Source organism: Polypterus senegalus, chromosome 4 (assembly GCF_016835505.1).
Source record: "Polypterus senegalus isolate Bchr_013 chromosome 4, ASM1683550v1, whole genome shotgun sequence".
NCBI classification, from domain to species: Eukaryota; Metazoa; Chordata; class Cladistia; order Polypteriformes; family Polypteridae; genus Polypterus; species Polypterus senegalus.
Genome location: NC_053157.1, coordinates 216,982,913 through 217,008,076, shown reverse-complemented (window position 1 = coordinate 217,008,076; position 25,164 = coordinate 216,982,913). Strand labels below are relative to the sequence as shown.

Below are 25,164 nucleotides of genomic sequence, written 5' to 3'. Positions count from 1 at the left end.
AGTTTAGTTTAGGTTGTTTTCTATGACATTTATATTAAGCTCATCAGAATTACTGTATATTTTATAAGAAACTGTTCCCTGGTTTGATTATTATCATGACAGTCTTTACTATTCATGTACTTTGTATACTTTATATGTCAGTTACACTCTCAAACAGTCAATGATGTGGTAAAGAAAAGACACAGCTTAGATAGGTGACATTGAACTGCTTATCGTTTATTTAAATATATGTAAATATTTCCCTCAGCTTCTGAGAATGTAAATGAACAGTGATGTGTGAATGTGTTTGGCATATTAACAGTTTGCTGTGTATTCCATCCAAGCCTTTTCCATTGTGTTATAAATTAGTTATACTGTATATCATTGTGACATATTTCGTTTAAAATTTATCATGATCATTACTGCTTCTAAATGCCTCAGACACTATAAAGACTCAGACATACAAGGGGACTCCTAAAACACCATTATGTTAAACTTCATTTTTTTTTTTTAATTTGATTTGCTACCATTTTGAAAAACATGTTGTTCTGTGTTGTTCAGGGCATAGCAGCTGTGAAAACAAATTATACTGCCTGTATTTACATAAAGGCATTATCAGACTAGCTTGGAATCGTTACATGTGATTTTTTTTGTTGTTGTATTTATACTAATTTATTTGTATATTAATTTCTAATTTCTTTTCTTTTTATTTAATATTCTAAGACCACATTTGCAAGGTTTATTATGCCTGGATCGATTCCACTCTTGTCTCTTCAAAGTAAATGATGAGGTGTGATAAAAGGTCCGTGGTGAAGTGCGAAGTTAATAAATAATGGGAAGTCCCACAGCATGCAGACTCCATGCGGGTGTAGGTAGAAGACAGACGAAACAGACAGACAGACACATAAGGTTTAAAGCTTTATAACACACTAGTGAGGCTTCATCTGGAGTACTGTGTGCAGTTTTGGTGTCCAGGCTACAAAAAGGACATAGCAGTGCTAGAAAAGGTCCAGAGAAGAGCGACTAAGCTGATTCCAGGGCTAAGAGGATGAATTACATTAAAAGAGCTGAGTCTTTCAGTTTAAATTAAAGAAGAGTAACAGAATACATGATTGAAGTGATTAAAATTATGAAGGAAATTAGTCTAGTGGATCGAGATTGTTACTCCAAAATGAGTTAATCAAGAGCATGCACTCACAGTTGGAAACTTATTAAGGGTAAATTTCACACAAAATATGCAGTTTCATTCACACAGAGAACCACCAACATTTAGAATAAGATTCCACGTAGTGTGGTCAATAGTAGGACTTTCAAAATCAAGTGGATAGGACTGGCTAACTTTGTTGAGCTCAATGGCATGTTCTTGTCTAAATTGTTCTAATGTTCTACTAATACAGAAGAGGCAATCTTTTTACTGCTATTTAGAGTTTTACTTTATCTTGGCACAGATAAACTGCTTAATGATAGGCCTACAAGTCTTTAAGGATGATGTCTGAAGTTGTGTGGAGTTATTACTGTTGTTGCTCTGGGTTCAAGTGGAGGATTCTTCTTGCGTTGGAGTTCACTCTTTTTCTTTGTGATGTCTTCCTTTGTTCTTGGTGTGCCGTACTTTTCTCAGTTTGGCTATTTTCTGTGTCCACTGCAATGTCATAGAGAAAAGCATCACTCTTTCTGGGTTTAGATTAGTTTAGATGTTGAAGTTCCCTTCTTGAAGTAGTGACCGTTGGCTTCACAAAATGGAATTCGGCTTTCAGGTTCACAAAAAGAAGAGATTGTCAGTTTACAGCACCCCCATAAAAGAGAGAGCAGCTCATCAGCTATTCAAAGAGTGTAAGTGCCTATTAGAGATGAGTGCAGCTAGTCTTGGAAGGAAGGTGTAAACTTTGGTGATTGGATTAATGTCCCTTCCAGTTGCAGATGTAGTGTCTGTTTGTTGGCATGTTAGTTTGAAACTTTACTGTTAACCCATCCTTGAGTTGTAGCTCTTTTTTTAAACTTAGCCTAACTGCTGCCTCCATGTCTCAAAGAGTTTCACGTTAGATATGCCAGTTCCTCTTTGATTTATTGTCAGATGAAGTACAGGCTGATACTGATATGGAAAGAGCTGCATTTTAGTTGTTTAATGTGAAATGTAGTTTGGAGAATGTGAAGCTTGTTGTATGCACCCCTATTAAATCTGTTAAACCAAGCAGAATGGGCAGTGCCCACTTTATCCTACACCGCATATCTTTTCTGACCAGTTGAATGGGTTTCAAGGACCTCTACAAAGTCATCTAAAACTTTTTCTCCATGGCCTTACCAAACTTGGCTCACACAAGTTTTCAATATGGTCAGTGCTACAGCTATTGTCAAGCTCTTTCTTTAACTTGAGTGTTTCCTCATCATTGGTGTCCACCACCAAATAAAATTTTCATCACGATGCTTGAAGCTGCTCCCACAACTACAGAGTCCATTCAGACTACACGTCCCTGACCTTTTGTAAGATGCAAATGCTATAGCAGACAAAGAAAAACACCCAAGTGTTGTTTGTCATCAGAGGTTAAATTTAATTCATTTTAGGACCTGGTAAAGACTACAGGATTATTAGTTATATTCTAATAAGTAAAATTATTAAAAGAAAAACAAATCATGTTTGTTAACTTTTTTTTAGCATAACTTGATTATAAACCTGGGAGTTGTGTTTCTCATTTCTGTTCTTCTGAGCAGCCAGCTGGACCACAATATAAAAGTCAAGGGACTTATTTTAGTCGTAGGTCTGCCGTACTTCTGTTAGCTCAATAGTATCTGTGAGATTCATCAAGCTGTTTTTAGGAAGAGTCAACTATCTTGTCAGTTCTGTCAGAGAGCCTGAAAGGAGGTTATTACATTTAAGTAAGATCTTTACTTTAATCAAGGAATACCTCAAAGGTTGAAGTTCTGGTTTTTAACCGTATTTATAGATGCCTTAGGTGTTGGAGTAAATTTTTTTTCCGACTGTGAGATTTCATGACACCTTCTGATTTTTGTTACTTTGGATAACATAAAGACTTCTAGGTGTTGATCTGTTTTATATCTCAGCCACTCCACCTCTTAACCACTATTAGGGTTAGAGAAGCAATATTTATTTTTAGGTCAGTGTCTAGATCACAGTAACACTCACAAAGTAATTTTAATGTTTTCAAAAGTTTTTATGATTTGCATAGATCATCTGGCACTAATTAATATTTGTTTAATAATTACATATACATGAAGAACAGACAGGTAAAACAAAGCCTATTGTTCTCTGTCACATCACTGTACATTCAGTCCAGCTTCTTTTCGCCTTGTCATGTATGCTTAACTCTCTTTTGGGAATTCGTCCAGTTCTCAGCTCAAAGGAGTCAGTGATGCTGGAAAGGATAAGAGAGGACGTGACATTAGTAAAAGAACGCTTTATATTAATGATTTTTTGCAGGTGTAGGGTGAAGATACATGTTCAAAATAGTCAATGGTCAATCTGTAAAATAAAGAAAAGTGAAAACACAGACAAAAATGTCAACATCCAAACAATTTATATTGAAGTTAAATTTTAGTCATCAAACAATAATTTAAAAAACAAACATACACACACAAGTTAAAAAGATGTAGGTACTCTGAAGTTACTGTTTCCTCAGGGCTCCATACAAAGTAACAAACAAATGATGGACCTTGAACAATCGGGAAAAGCCTAATGAATTAATGTGTATAATATTTGTTAAAGGTATCTATTTCCAAATCCACAAAAAATATAAAGCCAGAATCAAAATTGTATGATCATAACATATACTTAGGTGGAATAATTTGGTTGCTGAATTCAGTCATGATATTCAATATGGCCTAGTAGGTCTGAAAATGAGATGAAAATGAAGATGAAGTATGCCCGGAGTTCCCCATAGCTCTAGATGTTGTAGGACTGTCTTGGGTGACACGTCTCTGCAACATTGCATGGACATCAGGGACAGTGCCTCTGGATTGGCAGACCGGGGTGATGGTCCCCCTCTTTAAGAAGGGGGACCGGAGGGTGTGTTCCAACTACATAGGGATCACACTCCTCAGCCTCCCTGGAAAAGTCTATTCAGGGGTCCTGGAGAGGAAGGTCCGTCGGATTCAGGAGGAACAGTGTGGTTTTCGTCCTGGTCGCGGAACAGTGGACCAGCTCTACACCTAAACTTAATAATAATAATAATAATACATTTTATTTATATAGCGCCTTTCCCATGCAGGGTCCTGGAGGGTGCATGGAAGTTTGCCCAACCAGTCTTTCTCAGCATTAGAAAAGGAAGGAAGGAGCGAACACGGATATGTTACGGAGGTGAAAGTAGAAAGTTTCTTAATGTGATTTATGTGGTGGAGTAAGAAAGGGAGGAATCAAAAATGACATGTGTGTTTTGTCTACTTGGAAACAAACTCTTGCCTATCAGGCGTTACCCAGCATGTTCTCCATTCTGACCATGTCTGTCGGGGGAATCCTGTGGGGGTGCTCCTCACAGACTTCAGTAGAAGAGGTAGTTGGGCCAGATGGGGTTATCGTGGCCACTTTCTATTATTCTGTATGGGGTACAGGACCCCCTGATAAGAGCTGTTCGGTCCCTCTACAACCGGTGTGAGAGCTTGGTCCGCATTACCGGCAGTAATTTGAACTTGTTTCCAGTGAGAGTTGGACTCTGCCAGGGCTGCCCTTTGTCACCAATTCTGTTCATAACTTTTATGGACAGAATTTCTAGGTGCAGCAGGGCACCAATATTGAAGGGGTTGAGCAAATGCTGCCGGTTGTCTTTTCATTCGCACCGGCGGTTTGGTGGACTCAATACTTATCTGGATTTGGTCACTGCTTTTTGTAGATGATGTTGTCCTGATCTTCAGCTCTCTCTGGATGAGTTTGCAGCTGAGTGTGAAGCGGCTGGGATGAGAATCAGCACCTCCAAATCCAAGAACATGGTCCTCAGCCAGAAAAGGGTGGAGTGCCCTCTCAGGGTTGGGAGCGAGATCCTATCCCAAGTGGAGGAGATCAGGTATCTTGGGGTCTTGTTCACGAGTGAGGGAAGAATGGAGCGTGAGATTGACAGGCGTATCGGTTGGGCGTCCGCAGTGATGAAGACTCTGCATCGGTCTGTCATAGTGAAAAAGGAGCTGAGCCATAAGCTCTCAATTTACCAGTCGGTCTATGTTCCTACCCTCGCCTATGGTCATGAGCTATGGGTAGTGACTGAAAGAATGAGATCATGAATACAAGTGGCTGAAATGAGTTTCCTCTGCAGGGTGTCTGGGCTTTCCCTTAAAGACAGGGTGAGAAGCTCAGTCATCCGGGAGGGGCTCAAAGTAGAGCCGCTGCTCCTCCGCATCAAGAGGAGTTAGATGAGGTGTCTTGGGCATCTGATCAGGATGACTCCTGGACACCTCCCTGGTGAGATGTTCCGGGCACGTCCAACCGGGAGGACGCCCCACGGAAGACCTAGGACACGCTGGAGGGACTATGTCTCCCGACTGGCCTGGGAAAGCCTCGAGATTATTCCGAAAGAGCTAGAAGAAGTGGCCGGTTAGAGGGAAGTCTGGGCATCTTTGCTCAAGCTGCTGCCCCCGTGACCAGATCTCGGATAAGCGAAAGAGGATGGATGGATGGATGGATTTATTCATGCATATCCTTTTTCTACATTGAGTTCAAAAGAAAATAAATGGCTCTGTTCCCCTAAATGGCAAATAAACTGATCATTAGACCAGTAATAGTTAGATTTTGAGCTTATACCATACTGTGAAACGCTACAATTTTTTTAGTTATTTTATATATTTACGTTTTGCACAAATGTCTCTCCTATACAGAGTTTAAATTTGGAAAAGTCCTCTCACAGTGCTATTTTCCTCTTACAAACTTGCATGTTCCTTGCTCTGAAAACACCCATTTGTCTCTCTGCTTTGTTTTCTTGATTAGCCTGGGTGGGTTTATTACCTGATCTTAGTTGTGATAAGACCATCCATAATACACTTTCACCAGGTAGACAGCAAATCCCCACCCATTGTTCGCTTTTCTTTAAAAACATTAATGTCAATAAAATATTTTTAGCAGTTTTTCTACCTTTCTTAGTGGATAATCTGACATAATTGGTAGGTTTATGTACACAAGAACACACTTCAGTAATCAAAAACCTTCGCCACAATGGTCTAGTATGTGTTTTCACAAAATTAATGAAAATATTAAGAGGCACTGTTTACACTTTTATGTACTTTTGAAGCAATTTAGAAGCTGAAGTTGATCCTGACACACTTATTGCTTACATATTGTTGTAGCTGAGTTTGTACAGAAAATACAAATATGTAACACTTTGGTGTAATGATTTGAAAAGGTAATGAAATCTACATAAATACCAATGCATGGCTGAATCACCCAACTTCCTAATTTCAGCAAAGTCTCCAGAAGGTTAAAAAAAGAAAACAGCCTGCTAATGAAGATCTCGAGCAGTGGTGTGTGAAAGAGGAAACTGTAGATTTGCATGCATTTTCATGGAACTGGCCCTAGTTTGGGAGATGACTTTGCAATGAAACAAATACAAATACAAAATTCAATAAAAAGAGTTTTTGGGAGTTTAAACATTTTTGGGGGATTGGAAACAAGGATAATTGCTTCTTTAAGCTTTGTTCACACTTTCATGTTTACTTGTTTTCTGTTCTGCAGCTGTGTGACACGTGTATTCTGTTATACATGAGTAAAATCACCACAGGAGTGCAGTGTTTTTAAAAATGGGATGTGTTGCATATTTTTGGTAGAAAGACGCACCAAAACCAACTATCCCACAAAATATTATGTTTTCTGAACAGTCACTTCCACAGAAAACAGCTGCTGAGCTCTTCATGCAGGGACCTCAAAGTTTCATCCCAAGAGCTATAAACGCACTCAATCAGCGCATCAAACGTCCTCCAGTAAACTTGTAATACAACCATAACATTACATCATCTGAGCCACTTTATGAATGATTTGCAGTATATGTATAGGTACATTGCATTTATGTTTTAATATTGTAGTATTAGGGTGTTGTATACCATTATGAATGTAGTGAGAAGTCAAGCAAAGTAACCCCTTTTATTAGCTAACTAAAAAGATTACAATATGCAAGCTTTTGTTGCAACTCAGGACCCTTCTTCAGGCAAAAGCTTTGTATAATGTAATCTTTTTAGTTAGCCAATAAAAGGTGTCATTTTGCTTGACTTCTCACTGTTTTCATATTGAATATTTTTATTGTTTTATCATATTATTTTTATTCATGTTATAGGGAATTTTTTTATGGCAGGGGTAGCACATGGAATTTCATTGCACTGTGTACAATGACAAAAAAAGAAATTCAATTCAATTCTATATTGCTGACAACAAAATATCTTCATGTGGCAGGAAATGAGTCCAGTGATTTTTTTTTATCTTATTAGAGATCCTTATTTAAACACTGAGTGATAGGCAAACACGTGTGAAATTAATGTAGACATAAAATAGACCCCTTCTTCTTGTGTGAATAGCACAAATTTCTCTTTAAGCAAAGTGGAATGTATTTATTTTTGTGAGAGGAACCAATGAGTTCCAGTGCAAATTCAGTTTTACATGAATTCTTTTGCTCATCACTAATCACAAAGCAGCGGCCTAAGTGGAAATCTGATAAACAATTTATGCTTTAGTTAGGAGCCATGCACAACTGAGTTCCAACATGTTCTTTTTGCATTGGTGCACACAGACATTACATTCCTCTTTTAATTCCTTCAATTTGGTAAACCAGTATCACAACATCTAAAATGAAACTATATGCTAACAATATATTTTATGTGCCAAAATTTCTTTATCTTTACATTCAATCAAGCTGTATTAAGATATCTATGGATTTAGGGAGCCATTGCTGTATAACTGTCATTATTATAAAATGATATTTTAATCTCTCCTTAACATGTTTAATGTTCAGATACTCCATGTTCAGTGGTCCCTGCTGCCACTAATGCCCCTGCTACAGTCGCCCTCCAGCATTGCAGCAGCTCACCAGAGAGGAGTAAGCTCAGGGATGATGGCATGCACACAGCTATCAGCGAGTGAGTTATTATCATGGGCTTAAAGAGGACTTGATCACCCAATCTCACAACAGAAATATTTCTTTGAGAAACAAAGAACAAATATTTATTTATTCTGATTAACTTCGGGGCCCTAAAGTCCCTGTGTAAATAGCCTAGTTTAGCCTATATATAAGTCCAGCCATGACGAAAACTGAAAATATTTTTTGCAGTTTATAATTTCATTTCAATTGGTGTTTTCAGCTACTGTAGTAGGTTTGCATAGTTTAAGTTTTGTATCCAAGTTAATAATTATATTTCTTTTTATGTTGTTTTTTTTGTTAATAATGTTTGTTTTCATTTAGTTTTCATTTACTAAAATAAGCCTCCTCCCCAGAAAGCCTTTCTTCTCCTTCTGGCCCTAACTACAGTAAATCAATCGAGAGACAAAACATCTACATTTGTATTTCAAGAGCACATTCTCTGATGTCACACATCCACTCTATAACTTTACAGCATCTGAGAAGCCCTGGAAGCAATGGGAGATTCTAGGAAAGTAAACAGGGGAAAAATACAAAAACGCACTGTTAAAAGGAGCTCACCCATCTCCTACATTTGACACTCACTGAGAAAGAAAATCTTTTGTTCGTCTTATGAAGTTAAATAAAGAAACATTCTCTTAGCCTGAAAGGTTACTAGAGTTTCTGATTGTAAGGATTAATGACGCCACTTAAAAGCATATTCATTCTCAGCACTAATTCTTTGATTCCTACTGAAATTCTCCATCTATTCTTCTCTAGTGAGAAAAGTCTGTTGATTAAGGAAATCTGGCTCCGTGAAGGCCTATCTCATGTGTGGTTCAAACACGAAACACCACACAACTGTCCTTTTTGTTGGGCAAGAAATAAAAAAGTAACTTCTAGTATTTTTCTCTAACAAGTGTTAGGACCAAAAGCTCAGATGAGGTGCCAAACATCATCAATAGGTCCTGTGCAAACCAGTCAGAGGGGAACTCATCATGTCGGTGTGGGACAGCAGAAACAACTCAAAGGGCACTGTAGTGAATGAAAGAGTGACTTCCAGGGGGATTCTCCTAGCACATATTCTTCATATTATATAGATGAGAGGAGTTAAAAGGAATGATCTCAATTCACAGTGGTGGTCGTGGTAGCTGCCAATGCTTTGTTAGCATACTGTATTACGTGTATGGCATAATACAAATGTTGTGAGCCTTTCCTTTAGTTTAAAATGATACTTTTACTAATATGTCTTTATTTATTCATATGCAGCACTTACATTATTTTTAAATTATTGTACTTTGTCACACACGTGCGCATGGGAGGCAGCTAAAGGGCTTGAGTGACGGCAGTTCTGAGACAGGCCGGGCTGTGGCAGAGTGCACTGACTCTTTTTCTCACTTCCCTGTAGACCATCCCTGGGAGACTCCACCTGGCTCTCGTGACATCACTCCTGGGACCGAACCAATGGAGACAGAACTAACTGGCGCCGGCCCCCCTGATGTCACGTCCGGGCCTGATCCAATGAGTGGCGAACACGTGCCCGATTCCCATGACCTCACTTCCTGTCTTCCCCTTTAAAAGCCTGCCCTTTTTCCCCTTACCCTCAGTCTTGTTTGGACTCGATTGTATGCACATCAGTGCTGATTATTGTGATAAAAAACGACTTTGCAGCCAGGATACCAAAATATACGGGTGGCTGCCCCAAAACTTCTTTGAGTATGTCTCAGCTTTGTGACAACTTATATTCATAATATTTTTAAATTATTGCACTTATGTTCATAAATTATGAATATCACTCAGTTTAATTAATACATGAAATAAAAATAGGCAAATTAGAATTATCTCATGTGCAAAAATAATAGAGACCATATATATTATTAACAATGACTAACCTTGACTAATTTTTTACCAGGTAAATAGAAAACAATTATTTCCTGCAGTTTTCTATCACTTTATCATGTCAGTTTTGAATATCTTCAGCTATTCATCCTTACAACTGCCTTACCTCCTCCAGATTTATTCTCAGTCTCTGCTTCATTTCTTCCCAACACATTCTTGCTTGAATGGGATTTGGGCTTTACCTTTGCCACTGTAAAGCGCATAAATATTTAAGGTCATTGACATACTGTGGGGTCCACATTTGTGCACAGAAAAGGGGTCTTACCTTCCTAGCCAGAAAATTGTAGTTCATAATTGCCTTAAACATTAATAGTTATTCTGGCATTTTTCCAAAAATCAACAAAGTCATGCAATTGATCTTTAACAAATTTAAGAAAGCATCAATGGTTATTTCTGAGAACATTTTTTTCTCTTGGATACATTCTAAAGAAAGCCTTTGAGATTAGGTTTATGTTCTGTTATTGAAGAATGTGAATGAACATCATCTACTAAGAGATCTAAGAGATATGGAGATCCCTGAGTGTGGTTAATGGATCATTGAGGACAGTGGTTTTCAAAGTATTTCGGACTGAGGATCTCTCGAAGCGACTTGCGAGAAAGTGGCGTTTCAAGCTGTCAGTGCCTTCTGTGATCGTGGGAAATTTGAACTCACTACCAAATAAGATCGACAAACTGGCCGCGCTGGTGAAAAATGTCAGGACCAACAGAGAATGAAGTTTGTTGTGTTTTTGTGAAACGTGGCTAACAACTAACATCCCAGATGCTAACGTGGAGCTACCCAAGTTTAGCATAGTTAGAACGGACAGAGACGCAAATACCTGCGGGTAGCGGAAAGGAGGAAGACTCGCTGTCTATGTCAATACAAGATGGTGCAACTCTGGACACGTAAATAGTCAAAATCTCCACTTGCTGCAGGGACATTGAACTGTTGGCCGTAAATCTGTGTTCCTATTACTTTCCCAGAGAGTTTGGACATGTCATTGTTGTTATTGTTTACATCCCTCCTCGGGCGGACATGGAGATAGCTAGTGACATAATCCATTCCGCTGTTGCTAAATTACAAACACAGCACCCTGAGGCACTTGTGCTAATCGCTGGAGACTTTAACCATGTGATGCTGGACAAAACATTACCTGCCTTCACCCAGTATGTGGATTGCAACACCCAGGGAAATAGGACTATTGACCTACTGTATGCAAATGTTAAGGATGCATACAGCGCCACCCCACTGCCTGCGCTTGGGAAAGCAGATCATAACCTGGTTCTGCTTCACCCTCACTACAAACCAAGAGTGAAGGCGCTACCTACAACTACACGCTCATTAAGAAAGTGGTCCCCTGAGGCAGAGCAGGCTCTGAGAGACTGCTTTGGAACTACAGACTAGGATATCCTGCAGGGGTCACGTAGTGAGAACATTGAGGAGGTTGTTGACTGCACTGCTGACTACATCAACTTCTGTATGGACGTTGTAGTTCCAATAAGAACAGAACGCTGCTATGCTAACAACAAGCCATGGATTTTAACCAATTTTCTCCCAATTTCCCAACTGCCATTTCTGGCCAAAATTCTAGAAATAATTATTTATAATCAATTGGTTGATCACCTTAACTCCAATAACTTATTTGAGATCTACCAATCTGGCTTTAGGCATTATCATGGTGTTGAAATGGCCCCCCTGAAGGTTTTTAACGACATCTCTATTATTACTGACTCAGGTGGCGCTGCAGTCCTTGTCCTCCTTGACCTGTCCACTGCTTTTGACACTATTGACCACAAGATATTGCTGATGCGGCTTGAACATCTTGTTAGGCTTAAAGGGGCTGCTGTTAACTGGTTCAGGTCTTATTTAACTGTTAGACACTTTTCAGTTACTTTAAATTCCTCTTTTTCGTCTATTGTTCCTCTTAAATATAGTGTTCCTCAGGGATCCATTTTGGATCCTATTTTATTCTCTATATACTTTTATCCTATTGGAGCTATTTTTAGGAAATTTAACATTTCTTTTCACTGCTATGCTGATGATACTCAGGTTTACATTCCTGTCTGCAACTCTGCAATAAATCAACTCCACAACTGTCTTTCTAAACTAAGATCCTGGATGGCTAATAATTTTTTTGATCTGAATCAAAATAAAACGAAGGTGCTTATAGTGGGTCCATCAGCCCAAATTGGTCTTGGACTTCTCATCTCTTTCTCTGTCTTTTGCAAACCTCAAGTCCGCAATCTTGGTGTTATCTTTGACAGTAACCTCTCTTTTGAGAAACAAGTACAGTCTGTAGTCAAGAGTTGCTTTTTCCAATTTGTCTATTAGGTAAGATCAAGCCCTTTTTTTATCTTCTAGGAATCTTGAGAAAGCTACTTATGCTTTTATTTTTTCTCGCCTCGATTACTTCAACTCGCTGTATTCTGGGATTAACAAATCCCTGACACGCAGGTTACAGTTGGTTCAGAATGCTGCCGCTTGCTTTCTGGTTGGGGCAAGAAAGTCTGACTCTGTTTCTCCTATTTTAGCTTCTTTACACTGGCTGCCTATCAGTTTTTGAACTGACTTTAAAATCTTGTTGCTTGTTTTTAAATCTTTACATGGACTTGCTCCTGCCTATTTATCTGAATTGTGTGCTTTGCACCAGCCATCCAGAGTGCTTAGATCTTCTGGTCAGTTGTCTCTTGTTGTCCCTCATACCAAGTGTAAAACCAAGGGGGACAGACAGGTCTTTTACAGCTGCTGCCCCTCGCCTGTGGAACTCTTTACCTCATTACATAAAGGAGTCGTCTACAACTGAACTATTCAAAACAAGATAAAAGACTCATTTCTATTCACTTGCATTTCGTGACCTTCAGTAATACTGATGGATTCCTCTTTGTGATTATATAACATTACTTCTATTTATTATTATTTTATTTATGTTCTTATATTTTATTTCGATTTATTTTATTTATGTTATTTGTTTGTAATTTGTTGTTATGTTGTTTTAAATGTGCTATATAAATAAATTGACATTGACATCAAGGTCCTTTTGAACCAGAAGAAAAGGGCTTTTAAAGGTGGTGATCAGCATGAGCTCAAGCGCTTGCAGAAGGAATTCCGAGTCCAGCTCAGGGCGGCGAAGGAGCAGTACAGGAGAAAGCGGGAGCAGAAGTTGCAGAATAACAGCCTGAAGGAAGTGTGGGATGAATGAAGATCATCACTGGCTGTAGCTTGAAGCAGGGTACCGCCATCAAGAGAGACATGGAGAAAGCAAACCAGATGAACAACTTCTATAACAGGTTTGACCACCCTAACCCACTGTCACCTCGGAGTACTGCACCCTCCACCCATCTTTCTGCTGATACCAGCATAGGAGAGACATCCCCACCCACAATTACAGCAGCGCAGGTGAGCTGAGAGCTGAGGAGACTTCATGCCAGCTGCTGAAGGCCTGTGTGCTGGAACTGGAGAGTCCTCTACAGCGCATCTTCAACCTGAGCCAGGAACAGGGGAGAGTCCCGAGGCTTTGGCAAACATCTTGTATCACCCCAGTCCCAAAGGTATCAAGTCCTAGTGAGGTGAATGACTTCCGGCCTGTTGCTCTGATGTCGCATGTGATGAAGACCATGGAGCAGCTGCTGCTTCACCACCTGAGGCCACAGGTCTGCCACGCCATTGACCCTCTGCAGTTTGCATACCAGGAGAAGGTGGGAGCGGAGGAGGCATCATCTATATGCTACACCAATCCCTCTCCCACTTGGACAGAGGCAGTGGTGCAGTAAGAATTATGTTTTTGGACTTCTCTAGTGTCTTCAACACCATCCAACCTCTGCTCCTTAGGGACAAGCTGACAGAGAAGGGAGTAGATTCACAACTGGTGGCATGGATCGTAGACTATCTTACAGACAGACCTCAGTATGTGCTTCTCGGGAACTGCAGGTCTGACATTGTGGTCAGCAACACAGGTGCACCGCAGGGGACTGTACTTTCTCTGGTCCTGTTCAGCCTATATACATCAGACTTCCAATATGATTAGGAGTCCTGCCACGTGCAAAAGTTCGCTGACAACACTGCTATCGTGGGCTGCATCAGGACTGGGCAGGAGGAGGAGTATAGGAAGCTAATCAAGGACTTTGTTAAATGGTGCGACTCAAACCACTTACACCGGAACACCAGCAAGATCAAGGAACTGGTGGTGGATTTTAGGAGGCCCAGGCCCCTCATGGACCCCATGATCATCAGTGGAAACTGTGTGCAGAGGGTACAGACATATAAATACCTGGGAGTGCAACTGGATGATAAATTGGACTCGACTGCCAATTCTGATGCTCTCTGTAAGAAAGGGCAGAGCCACATATCCTATACTTCCTTAGAAGGCTTCAACATCTGCAATAAGATGCTGCAGATCTTCTACCAGACGGTTGTGGCGAGTGCCCTCTTCTAATGTATGCAGTGGTGTGCTGGGGAGGCAGCATAAAGAAGAAGGACGCCTCACACCTGGACAAACTTGTGAGGAAGGCAGGCTGTATTGTAGGAATGGAGCTGGACAGTTTAACATCCATGGCAGAGCGATGGGCACTGAGCAGGCTCCTGTCAATCATGGAAAATCCACTGCATCCACTGAACAGGATCATCTCCAGGCAGAGGAGCAGCTTCAGCAACAGACTGCTGTCACTTTCCTGCTCCAATGACAGACTGAGAAGATCGTTCCTCCCCCACACTATGTGACTCTTCAATTCCACCCAGGCAGGTAAACGTTAACATTATTCAAAGTTATTGTCTGTTTTTACCTACATTTTTATTACTCTTTAATTTAATATTGTTTTTTGTTTTTTTGTATCAGTATGCTGCTGCTGGATTATGTGAATTTCCCCGTGGGATTAATAAAGTATCTATCTATCTATCTATCTATTGTCACGCACGCGCGAGTAGGAGGCCGCAGACTGATTCGAACGCACCTGGGAACATATTCGCCAGCAGGGAATGGTGGGGTACTAACTTTCTCCCTTTCCTTTCTCATAGGAAAAAGGACCTCCCTCCGTCATAGCCGGGTTTTGACCACAGTGCGGCACTTCCGCCCTTCCTCTGCCATCTTGCCCTGACGTCACCAATCCCAGCCTCCCTCACGGTCCTTCCCAGCGTTCCTCCACTTCCGGCTCCTCCCCAATAAAATGGCCGTGGGCATGGTTCGGCGTCGCGTTATGAATGATTTTTGTTTGTAATTTTGACCTGATAAACAATATAATTTCTGCACAATATATGGGGCTGGCGGACCCCAAAACTTTATGCTGTCTCCTCTTGCGTATTTTACAGTGGCGTAGTCGGCAGGATAGAGGATCCCAGAGAATGACAGAGGGACAGGACCTTAACACCGTGCTGCAGGGTATGAATGCCCAGCTCCAGGCCCTGCAGCAAGCGCAAGCCGCAACCACCAGGGAGTTGGAGGCTACCAAGGCCAGGTTGGTAGAGGCCCAGAGAGCCAGGCCAGACCCGCCTAAACTGGCGCCTCCGCCCGTTGGTGCGATGACCGACGTCGAGGCCTACCTGAGTATCTTTGAACGGACGGCCACCCGGAACGAGTGGCAGCGGTCCGAGTTGGCGTCCATTCTGGCGCCTTTCCTGAAGGGACCCGAGCAGCGGGCCTATTATGACCTCCCTGAGGAGTAGGCCGCGAGCTATGACCTCCTGAAGCCTGAGATCTTGGCTCGCTATGGCATCACCCCGGGCCAGCAGGCGTCAGAGTGGCGGAACTGGGTGTTTGACCCTGAAAAGCCTGCGCGCGCCCAGGCGTTCGAGTTCTGGGGTAAAATGGGGCGCTGGCTACGGCCAGAAGGACCCCAGGCTCGGAGAGTTGTCGAGCAGGTGGCCTGTGAAGGCCTGGTCAATGCGATGCCCAGTGCCCTCGCCCAGCAGGTCCGGGGGCACGCATATAAAGACATGCCAGGTCTCCTGGACGTCTTAGAGCGTCAGCTCGCGGTCCTCCGAGCCGGGGGGCCAGAAAGGTCTGCTCGGGGGAACCGACAGGGTCGGGCGGCCCACCCGAGCCCTCTCGGCGCCAGTCTTGAGCGCCGCCCGAGACCTAGAGAAGAAACCGGTCCCGGCGCTGTTACAAGTGTGGCGAGCCGCCATTTGTGCCAACCTGTCCCTCAACACCACAGGCGGAGCCCATGGACTGCACCTGGACGACCCTGGAGAGGTACTGTACCCCGCTGCATCCCTTGGCGACTCCGAACACGGGAGTAGTGTTATTGAATGGGCACGCAGTGGTGGCTTTGTTTGATTCTGGCAGCAATCATTATTATAAAATTATAGTTTAATCTCTCCTTAACATGTTTAATGTTCAGATACTCCATGTTCAGTGGTCCCTGCTGCCACTAATGCCCCTGCTACAGTCGCCCTCCAGCATTGCAGCAGCTCACCAGAGAGGAGTAAGCCCAGGGATGATGGTGTGCACGCAGCTATCAGTGAGTGAGTTATTATCATGGGCTTAAAGAGGACTTGATCACCCAATCTCACAACAGAAACATTTCTTTGAGAAACAAAGAACAAATATTTATTTATTTTGATTAACTTCGGGGCCCCAAAGTCCCTGTGTAAATAGCCTAGTTTAGCCTGTATATAAGTCCAGCCATGGCGAAAACTGAAAATATTTTTTGCAGTTTATAATTTTATTTCAATTGGTGTTTTCAGCTACTGTATAGGTTTGCATAGTTTAAGTTTTGTATCCAAGTTAATAATTGTATTTCTTTTTATGTTTTTTTTTTTTGTTGTTGTTGTTAATAATGTTTGTCTTCATTTAGTTTTCATTTACTAAAATAAGCCTCCTCCCCAGAAAGCCTTTCTTCTCCTTCTGGCCCTAACTACAGTAAATCAATCGAGAGACAAAACATCTTCATTTGTATTTCAAGAGCACATTCTCTGATGTCACACATCCACTCTATAACTTTGCAACATCTGAGAAACCCTGGAAGAAATGGGAGATTCTAGGAAAGTAAACAGTGGAGAAATACAAAAACGCACTGTTAAAGGAGCTCACCCATCTCCTACATTTGACACTCACTGAGAAAGAAAATCTTTTGTTCGTCTTATGAAGTTAAATAAAGAAACATTCTCTTAGCCTGAAAGGTCACTAGAGCTTCTGATTGTAAGGATTAATGACGCCACTTAAAAGCATAGTCATTCTCAGCACTAATTCTTTGATTCCTACTGAAATTCTCCATCTATTCTTCTCTAGTGAGAAAATTCTGTTGATTAAGGAAATCTGGCTCCGTGAAGGCCTATCTCATGTGTGGTTCAAACACGAAACACCACACAACTGTCCTTTTTGTTGGGCAAGAAATAAAAAAGTAACTTCTAGTATTTTTCTCTAACAAGTGTTAGGACCGAAAGCTCAGATGAGGTGCCAAACATCATCAATAGGTCCTGTGCAAACCAGTCAGAGGGGAACTCATCATGTCGGTGTGGGACAGCAGAAACAACTCAAAGGGCACTGTAGTGAATGAAAGAGTGACTTCCTGGGGGATTCTCCTAGCACATATTCTTCATATTATATAGATGAGAGGAGTTAAAAGGAATGATCTCAATTCACAGTGGTGGTAAGTGGTAGCTGCCAATGCTTTGTTAGCATACTGTTACGTGTATGGCATAATACAAATGTTGTGAGCCTTTCCTTTAGTTTAAAATGATACTTTTACTAATATGTCTTTATTTATTCATATGCAGCACTTACATTATTTTTAAATTATTGTACTTTGTCACACACGTGCGCATGGGAGGCAGCTAAAGGGCTTGAGTGGACGGCAGTTCTGAGACAGGCGGGCTGTGGCAGAGTGCACTGACTCTTTTTCTCACTTCCCTGTAGACCATCCCTGGGAGACTCCACCTGGCTCTCGTGACATCACTCCTGGGACCGAACCAATGGAGACAGAACTAACTGGCGCCGGCCCCTGATGTCACGTCCGGGCCTGATCCAATGAGTGGCGAACACGTGCCCGATTCCCATGACCTCACTTCCTGTCTTCCCCTTTAAAAGCCTGCCCTTTTTCCCCTTACCCTCAGTCTTGTTTGGACTCGATTGTATGCACATCAGTGCTGTTGTTATGACAAAAAACGACTTTGCAGCCAGGATACCAAAATATACGGGTGGCTGCCCCAAAACTTCTTTGAGTATGTCTCAGCTTTGTGACAACTTATATTCATAATATTTTTAAATTATTGCACTTATGTTCATAAATTATGTATATCACTCAGATTAATTAATACATGAAATAAAAATAGGCAAATAAGAATTATCTCATGTTCAAAAATAATAGAGACCATGTATATTATTAACAATGACTAACCTTGACTAATTTTTTACCAGGTAAATAGAAAACAATTATTTCCTGCAGTTTTCTATCACTTTATCATGTCAGTTTTGAATATCTTCAGCTATTCATCCTTACAACTGCCTTACCTCCTCCAGATTTATTCTCAGTCTCTGCTTCATTTCTTCCCAACACATTCTTGCTTGAATGGGATTTGGGCTTTACCTTTGCCACTGTAAAGCATAAATATTTAAGGTCATTGACATACTGTGGGGTCCACATTTGTGCACAGAAAAGGGGTCTTACCTTCCTAGCCAGAAAATTGTAGTTCATAATTGCCTTAAACATTAATAGTTATTCTGGCATTTTTCCAAAAATCAACAAAGTCATGCAATTGATCTTTAACAAATTTAAGAAAGCATCAATGGTTATTTCTGAGAACATTTTTTTCTCTTGGATACATTCTAAAGAAAGTCTTTGAGATTAGGTTTATGTTCTGTTATTGAAGAATGTGAATGAACATCATCTACTAAGAGATATGGAGATCCCTGAGTGTGGTTAATGGATCATTGAGGACAGTGGTTTTCAAAGTATTTCGGACTGAGGATCTCTCGAAGCGACTTGCGAGAAAGTGGCGTTTCAAGCCGTCAGTGCCTTCTGTGATCGTGGGAAATTTGAACTCACTACCAAATAAGATCGACAAACTGGCCGCGCTGGTGAAAAATGTCAGGACCAACAGAGAATGAAGTTTGTTGTGTTTTTGTGAAACGTGGCTAACAACTAACATCCCAGATGCTAACGTGGAGCTACCCAAGTTTAGCATAGTTAGAACGGACAGAGACGCAAAGACCTGCCGGTAGCGGAAAGGAGGAGGACTCGCTGTCTATGTCAATACAAGATGGTGCAACTCTGGACACGTAAACGTCAAAATCTCCACTTGCTGCAGGGACATTGAACTGTTGGCCGTAAATCTGTGTTCCTATTACTTTCCCAGAGAGTTTGGACATGTCATTGTTGTTATTGTTTACATCCCTCCTCGGGCGGACATGGAGATAGCTAGTGACATAATCCATTCCGCTGTTGCTAAATTACAAACACAGCACCCTGAGGCACTTGTGCTAATCGCTGGAGACTTTAACCATGTGACGCTGGACAAAACATTACCTGCCTTCTCCCAGTATGTGGATTGCAACACCCGGGGAAATAGGACTATTGACCTACTGTATGCAAACGTTAAGGACGCATACAGCGCCACCCCTCTGCCTGCGCTTGGGAAAGCAGATCATAACCTGGTTCTGCTTCAGCCTCACTACAAACCAAGAGTGAAGGCGCTACCTACAACTACACGCTCATTAAGGGAAGTGGTCCCCTGAGGCAGAGCAGGCTCTGAGAGACTGCTTTGGAACTACAGACTAGGATATCCTGCAGGGGTCACGTAGTGAGAACATTGAGGAGGTTGTTGACTGCACTGCTCACTACATCAACTTCTGTATGGACGTTGTAGTTCCAATAAGAACAGTACGCTGCTATGCTAACAACAAGCCATGGATTTTAGCCAATTTTCTCCCAATTTCCCAATTGCCATTTCTGGCCAAAATTCTAGAAATAATTATTTATAATCAATTGGTTGATCACCTTAACTCCAATAACTTATTTGAGATCTACCAATCTGGCTTTAGGCATTATCATGGTGTTGAAATGGCCCCCCTGAAGGTTTTTAACGACATCTCTATTATTACTGACTCAGGTGGCGCTGCAGTCCTTGTCCTCCTTGACCTGTCCACTGCTTTTGACACTATTGACCACGAGATATTGCTGATGCGGCTTGAACATCTTGTTAGGCTTAAAGGGGCTGCTGTTAACTGGTTCAGGTCTTATTTAACTGGTAGACACTTTTCAGTTACTTTAAATTCCTCTTTTTCGTCTATTGTTCCTCTTAAATATAGTGTTCCTCAGGGATCCATTTTGGGTCCTATTTTATTCTCTATATACTTTTATCCTATTGGAGCTATTTAACATTTCTTTTCACTGCTATGCTGATGATACTCAGGTTTACATTCCTGTCTGCAACTCTGCAATAAATCAACTCCACAACTGTCTTTCTGAACTAAGATCCTGGATGGCTAATAATTTTTTTGATCTGAATCAAAATAAAACGAAGGTGCTTATAGTGGGTCCATCAGCCCAAATTGGTCTTGGACTTCTCAGCTCTTTCTCTGTCTTTTGCAAACCTCATGTCCGCAATCTTGGTGTTATCTTTGACAGTAACCTCTCTTTTGAGAAACAAGTACAGTCTGTAGTCAAGAGTTGCTTTTTCCAGCTTCGTCTATTAGGTAAGATCAAGCCCTTTTTTTATCTTCTAGGAATCTTGAGAAAGCTACTCATGCTTTTATTTTTTCTCGCCTCGATTACTTCAACTCACTGTATTCTGGGATTAACAAATCCCTGATACGCAGGTTACAGTTGGTTCAGAATGCTGCCGCTTGCTTTCTGGTTGGGGCAAGAAAGTCTGACTCTGTTTCTCCTATTTTAGCTTCTTTACACTGGCTGCCTATCAATTTTCAAACTGACTTTAAAATCTTGTTACTTGTTTTTAAATCTTTACATGGACTTGCTCCTGCCTATTTATCTGAATTGTGTGCTTTACACCAGCCATCCAGAGTGCTTAGATCTTCTGGTCAGTTGTCTCTTGTTGTCCCTCATACCAAGTGTAAAACCAAGGGGGACAGACAGGTCTTTTACAGCTGCTGCCCCTCGCCTGTGGAACTCTTTACCTCATCACATAAAGGAGTCGTCTACAACTGAACTATTCAAAACAAGATAAAAGACTCATTTCTATTCACTTGCATTTCGTGACCTTCAGTAATACTGATGGATTCCTCTTTGTGATTATATAACATTACTTCTATTTATTATTATTTTATTTATGCTCTTATATTTTATTTCGATGTATTTTATTTATGTTATTTGTTTGTAATTTGTTGTTATGTTGTTTTAAATGTGCTATATAAATAAATTGACATTGACATCAAGGTCCTTTTGAACCAGAAGAAAAGGGCTTTTAAAGGTGGTGATCAGCATGAGCTCAAGCGCGTGCAGAAGGAATTCTGAGTCCAGCTCAGGTCGGCGAAGGAGCAGTACAGGAGAAAGCGGGAGCAGAAGTTGCAGAATAACAGCATGAAGGAAGTGTGGGATGGGATGAAGATCATCACTGGATGTAGCTTGAAGCAGGGTACCGCCATCGAGAGAGACATGGAGAAAGCAAACCAGATGAACAACTTCTATAACAGGTTTGACCACCCTAACCCACTGTCACCTCGGAGTACTGCACCCTCCACCCATCTTTCTGCTGATACCAGCATAGGAGAGACATCCCCACCCACAATTACAGCAGCGCAGGTGAGCTGAGAGCTGAGGAGACTTCATGCCAGCTGCTGAAGGCCTGTGTGCTGGAACTGGGGAGTCCTCTACAGCACATCTTCAACCTGAGCCAGGAACAGGGGAGAGTCCCGAGGCTTTGGCAAACATCTTGTATCACCCCAGTCCCAAAGGTATCAAGTCCTAGTGAGCTGAATGACTTCCGGCCTGTTGCTCTGATGTCGCATGTGATGAAGACCATGGAGCAGCTGCTGCTTCACCACCTGAGGCCACAGGTCTGCCACGCCCTTGACCCTCTGCAGTTTGCATACCAGGAGAAGGTGGGAGCGGAGGAGGCATCATCTATATGCTACACCAATCCCTCTCCCACTTGGACAGAGGCAGTGGTGCAGTAAGAATTATGTTTTTGGACTTCTCTAGTGTCTTCAACACCATCCAACCTCTGCTCCTTAGGGACAAGCTGACAGAGAAGGGAGTAGATTCACAACTGGTGGCATGGATCGTAGACTATCTTACAGACAGACCTCAGTATGTGCTTCTCGGGAACTGCAGGTCTGACATTGTGGTCAGCAACACAGGTGCACTGCAGGGGACTGTACTTTCTCTGGTCCTGTTCAGCCTATATACATCAGACTTCCAATATGACTCGGAGTCCTGCCACGTGCAAAAGTTCGCTGACGACACTGCTATCATGGGCTGCATCAGGACTGGGCAGGAGGAGGAGTATAGGAAGCTAATCAAGGACTTTGTTAAATGGTGCAACTCAAACCACTTACACCGGAACACCAGCAAGATCAAGGAACTGGTGGTGGATTTTAGGAGGCCCAGGCCCCTCATGGACCCCATAATCATCAGTGGAAACTGTGTGCAGAGGGTACAGACATATAAATACCTGGTAGTGCAACTGGATGATAAATTGGACTGGACTGCCAATTCTGATGCTCTCTGTAAAAAAGGGCAGAGCCGTCTATGCTTCCTTAGAAGGCTGGTGTCCTTCAACATCTGCAATAAGATGCTGCAGATCTTCTACCAGACGGTTGTGTGCTGGGGAGGCAGCATAAAGAAGAAGGACGCCTCACACCTGGACAAACTTGTGAGGAAGGCAGGCTGTATTGTAGGAATGGAGCTGGACAGTTTAACATCCGTGGCAGAGCGATGGGCACTGAGCAGGCTCCTGTCAATCATGGAAAATCCACTGCATCCACTGAACAGGATCATCTCCAGGCAGAGGAGCAGCTTCAGCGACAGACTGCTGTCACTTTCCTGCTCCAATGACAGACTGAAAAGATCGTTCCTCCCCCACATTATGCGACTCTTCAATTCCACCCGGGCAGGTAAACTTTAACATTATTCAAAGTTATTGTCTGTTTTTACCTACATTTTTATTACTCTTTAATTTAATATTGTTTTTTGTTTTTTGTATCAGTATGCTGCTGCTGGATTATGTGAATTTCCCCGTGGGATTAATAAAGTATCTATCTATCTATCTATCTATCTATCTATCTATCTATCTATCTATCTATCTATCTATCTATCTATCTATCTATCTATCTATCTATCTATCTATCTATCTATCTATCTATCTAGGGATATCTGATACATATTTCTGCTAGTTTAACATAAAACATAATTATGAGCTCATTAGAAAGTTCAGTGACTGGATATACCTTAGAATGTCTAGTTTGCATATTTAATGAACAGTTCTGTCCTCTTTTCTCTTCACTCTTTACACCTCAGACTATAAGTATAACACTGGGTCACGTCACTTGTCAGGTGATTGAGACTAATGGGATGTACTGATAACGGGATGAGACAGAGTATCGGAGTAAGGTGGAGATCTTTGAGAGATGTCTGAAACTCAACATCAGCAAAACCAAAGAACTGGTTATTGGCTTTCAATGTGTCAAAGAGACTCTACACCCAATCAATATTCATAGAGTGGATAAAGAGCTGGTGCATTGATACAAGTTCATGAAGGTCCACATCAATGATAGGCAGTACTGGTCTTGTAAGACAGAACAACTATATATGAAAGGTCAGAGAAGACTATTTATTGCTCGGAGACTGTGTTTCTTCAGTGTGTGTAGTGATAACCCTTCTAACATGTTCTACAACTCTGTTACAGGTAGGCGTTTTAGATTAGATTACATATACTGTATTTTTTCCCTTCTGACATGGAATGTTTGGCGTGGATAATGAAGAACTGCTACTTTCAGCAAAAGGTAGTATGTAGGTGGCATTAAGATGGTCAGATCTGTCCAGATGCTCCACAGGTATACATTTAAAGGCTTTAATATGTGAATAGAGCAGTTTCACCTTGCTGCGTCTGCAAAAGAACCAAGGCAAAGCTACACAGCTGAAGATGCCAGAATTCAGAATGACTCATCTTTAGAATGATGTTCATAATGGAGTGAATCATTTCTGTTGCTGAGTTAAAAAATTCCTAATTGGTAACATGTACATATTCAGACTGCATTTTAAAGTCTGGCTCACATATTTCAGCATTAACTATAATATACTTCCTTTTTGTATATCCTATTGACATAAATTTCAAGGCCCCCTTCCCAAATTTTCCATTACGTCTGATCTTATAAGATGTAACTTGTGTAACATTAAATCCCTTCTTAAAAAGGTTTAAGACAATTTTCTACAATACCCAAAATGCAACAATACCAGATCTTGCCATAATTCACTATTAGATGTTATAGTTATTTCAATTTAAAAAGAGATCAAGGAGTTTTTTCATTTTAAAAAGCAACCGAGTCTGGCAGTTTTGAATTGTTTCCATCTTATATTTTCCCTCATTCTGGATCATCATCCTTGCCATTCTCAGATGACTTTTATATAAATTCTAGGTTATGGTGTTCTGGGCCAGTAACCTCACTTCAGAAGAGATCCACCGAATCACAAATTATTTAAAAAGTCAGGCTCAGTTATGGGATGCGCTTTGGACCTGCTGGAGGTAGTAGTGGAGGAGGGAATGAAGAAAAAAAGTGCCACTATGAACAATGCTTCACATCTTCTCTTTAACACACTAACACTCTGAAAATGCATTATGATTGTTATTATTGTATTGTTATTATTGTACAGTAAATGTACAAACAAAAGGTCATCATCCACCATATATCTTTTTTCTATTAAAGTGAGAGGTGCTGTTTTGTTCCTGATGAATACTGAGATGAACACAAATACAGTAGATACAGAAAATGGATCTGATGCTCTTTCAAAGAAATCTAACCCTTTATTTTTGTACTGTGTTGTTAGTGAAAAATATTTATCAGATAAATTAAGAAGAAACGTATTTGCTGCACTGGAATGCCAAATCTTACCTGCGGCTTCGTAGTTCACAAAAGTTATTTTCTAATAGGGAGTCTGTATCCCTAGCAGAATAGAAGAAAAAGAAGTAGTATTTGAGTCTTTAATAAGCATTTATTTGTAAACAGTATGATTTGCAATAGAAAGGAGTCATCACAATTTGCACGTAGTTAAGCCTTGGGCATCTCCACCTCTCTAAATAGGCTTTTTAAGTCCAGTAAATACACAGCTATGAACTAAAATTCCCTGTTAACACCAGTTCACTTAACTGTCCTCTCCTTTCCCT

At 41.2% G+C, this 25,164-nt stretch overlaps 1 protein-coding gene across 4 annotated transcripts in view; it reads right to left on the bottom strand.

Moving 5' to 3' along the window:
• Positions 1 to 2,562: 2,562 nt before the first annotated feature.
• Positions 2,563 to 25,164, bottom strand: part of LOC120527965 (interferon-induced protein 44-like) — a 57,238-nt gene continuing 34,636 nt past the window's right edge. The window contains exons 9-10 of one of the 4 annotated variants that reach the window (XM_039751963.1): positions 24,893 to 24,943; positions 2,563 to 3,347 (exon numbers count right to left, since the gene is read on the bottom strand). In XM_039751963.1, coding sequence (XP_039607897.1) covers positions 3,245 to 3,347; positions 24,893 to 24,943 — 154 coding nt within the window. In that variant the 3' untranslated portion in view covers positions 2,563 to 3,244. Of the gene's footprint in view, positions 3,348 to 18,334; positions 18,419 to 24,892; positions 24,944 to 25,164 lie in introns of those variants that run through there. The other 3 variants (XM_039751962.1, XM_039751964.1, XM_039751965.1) reach the window with 3 other exon arrangements.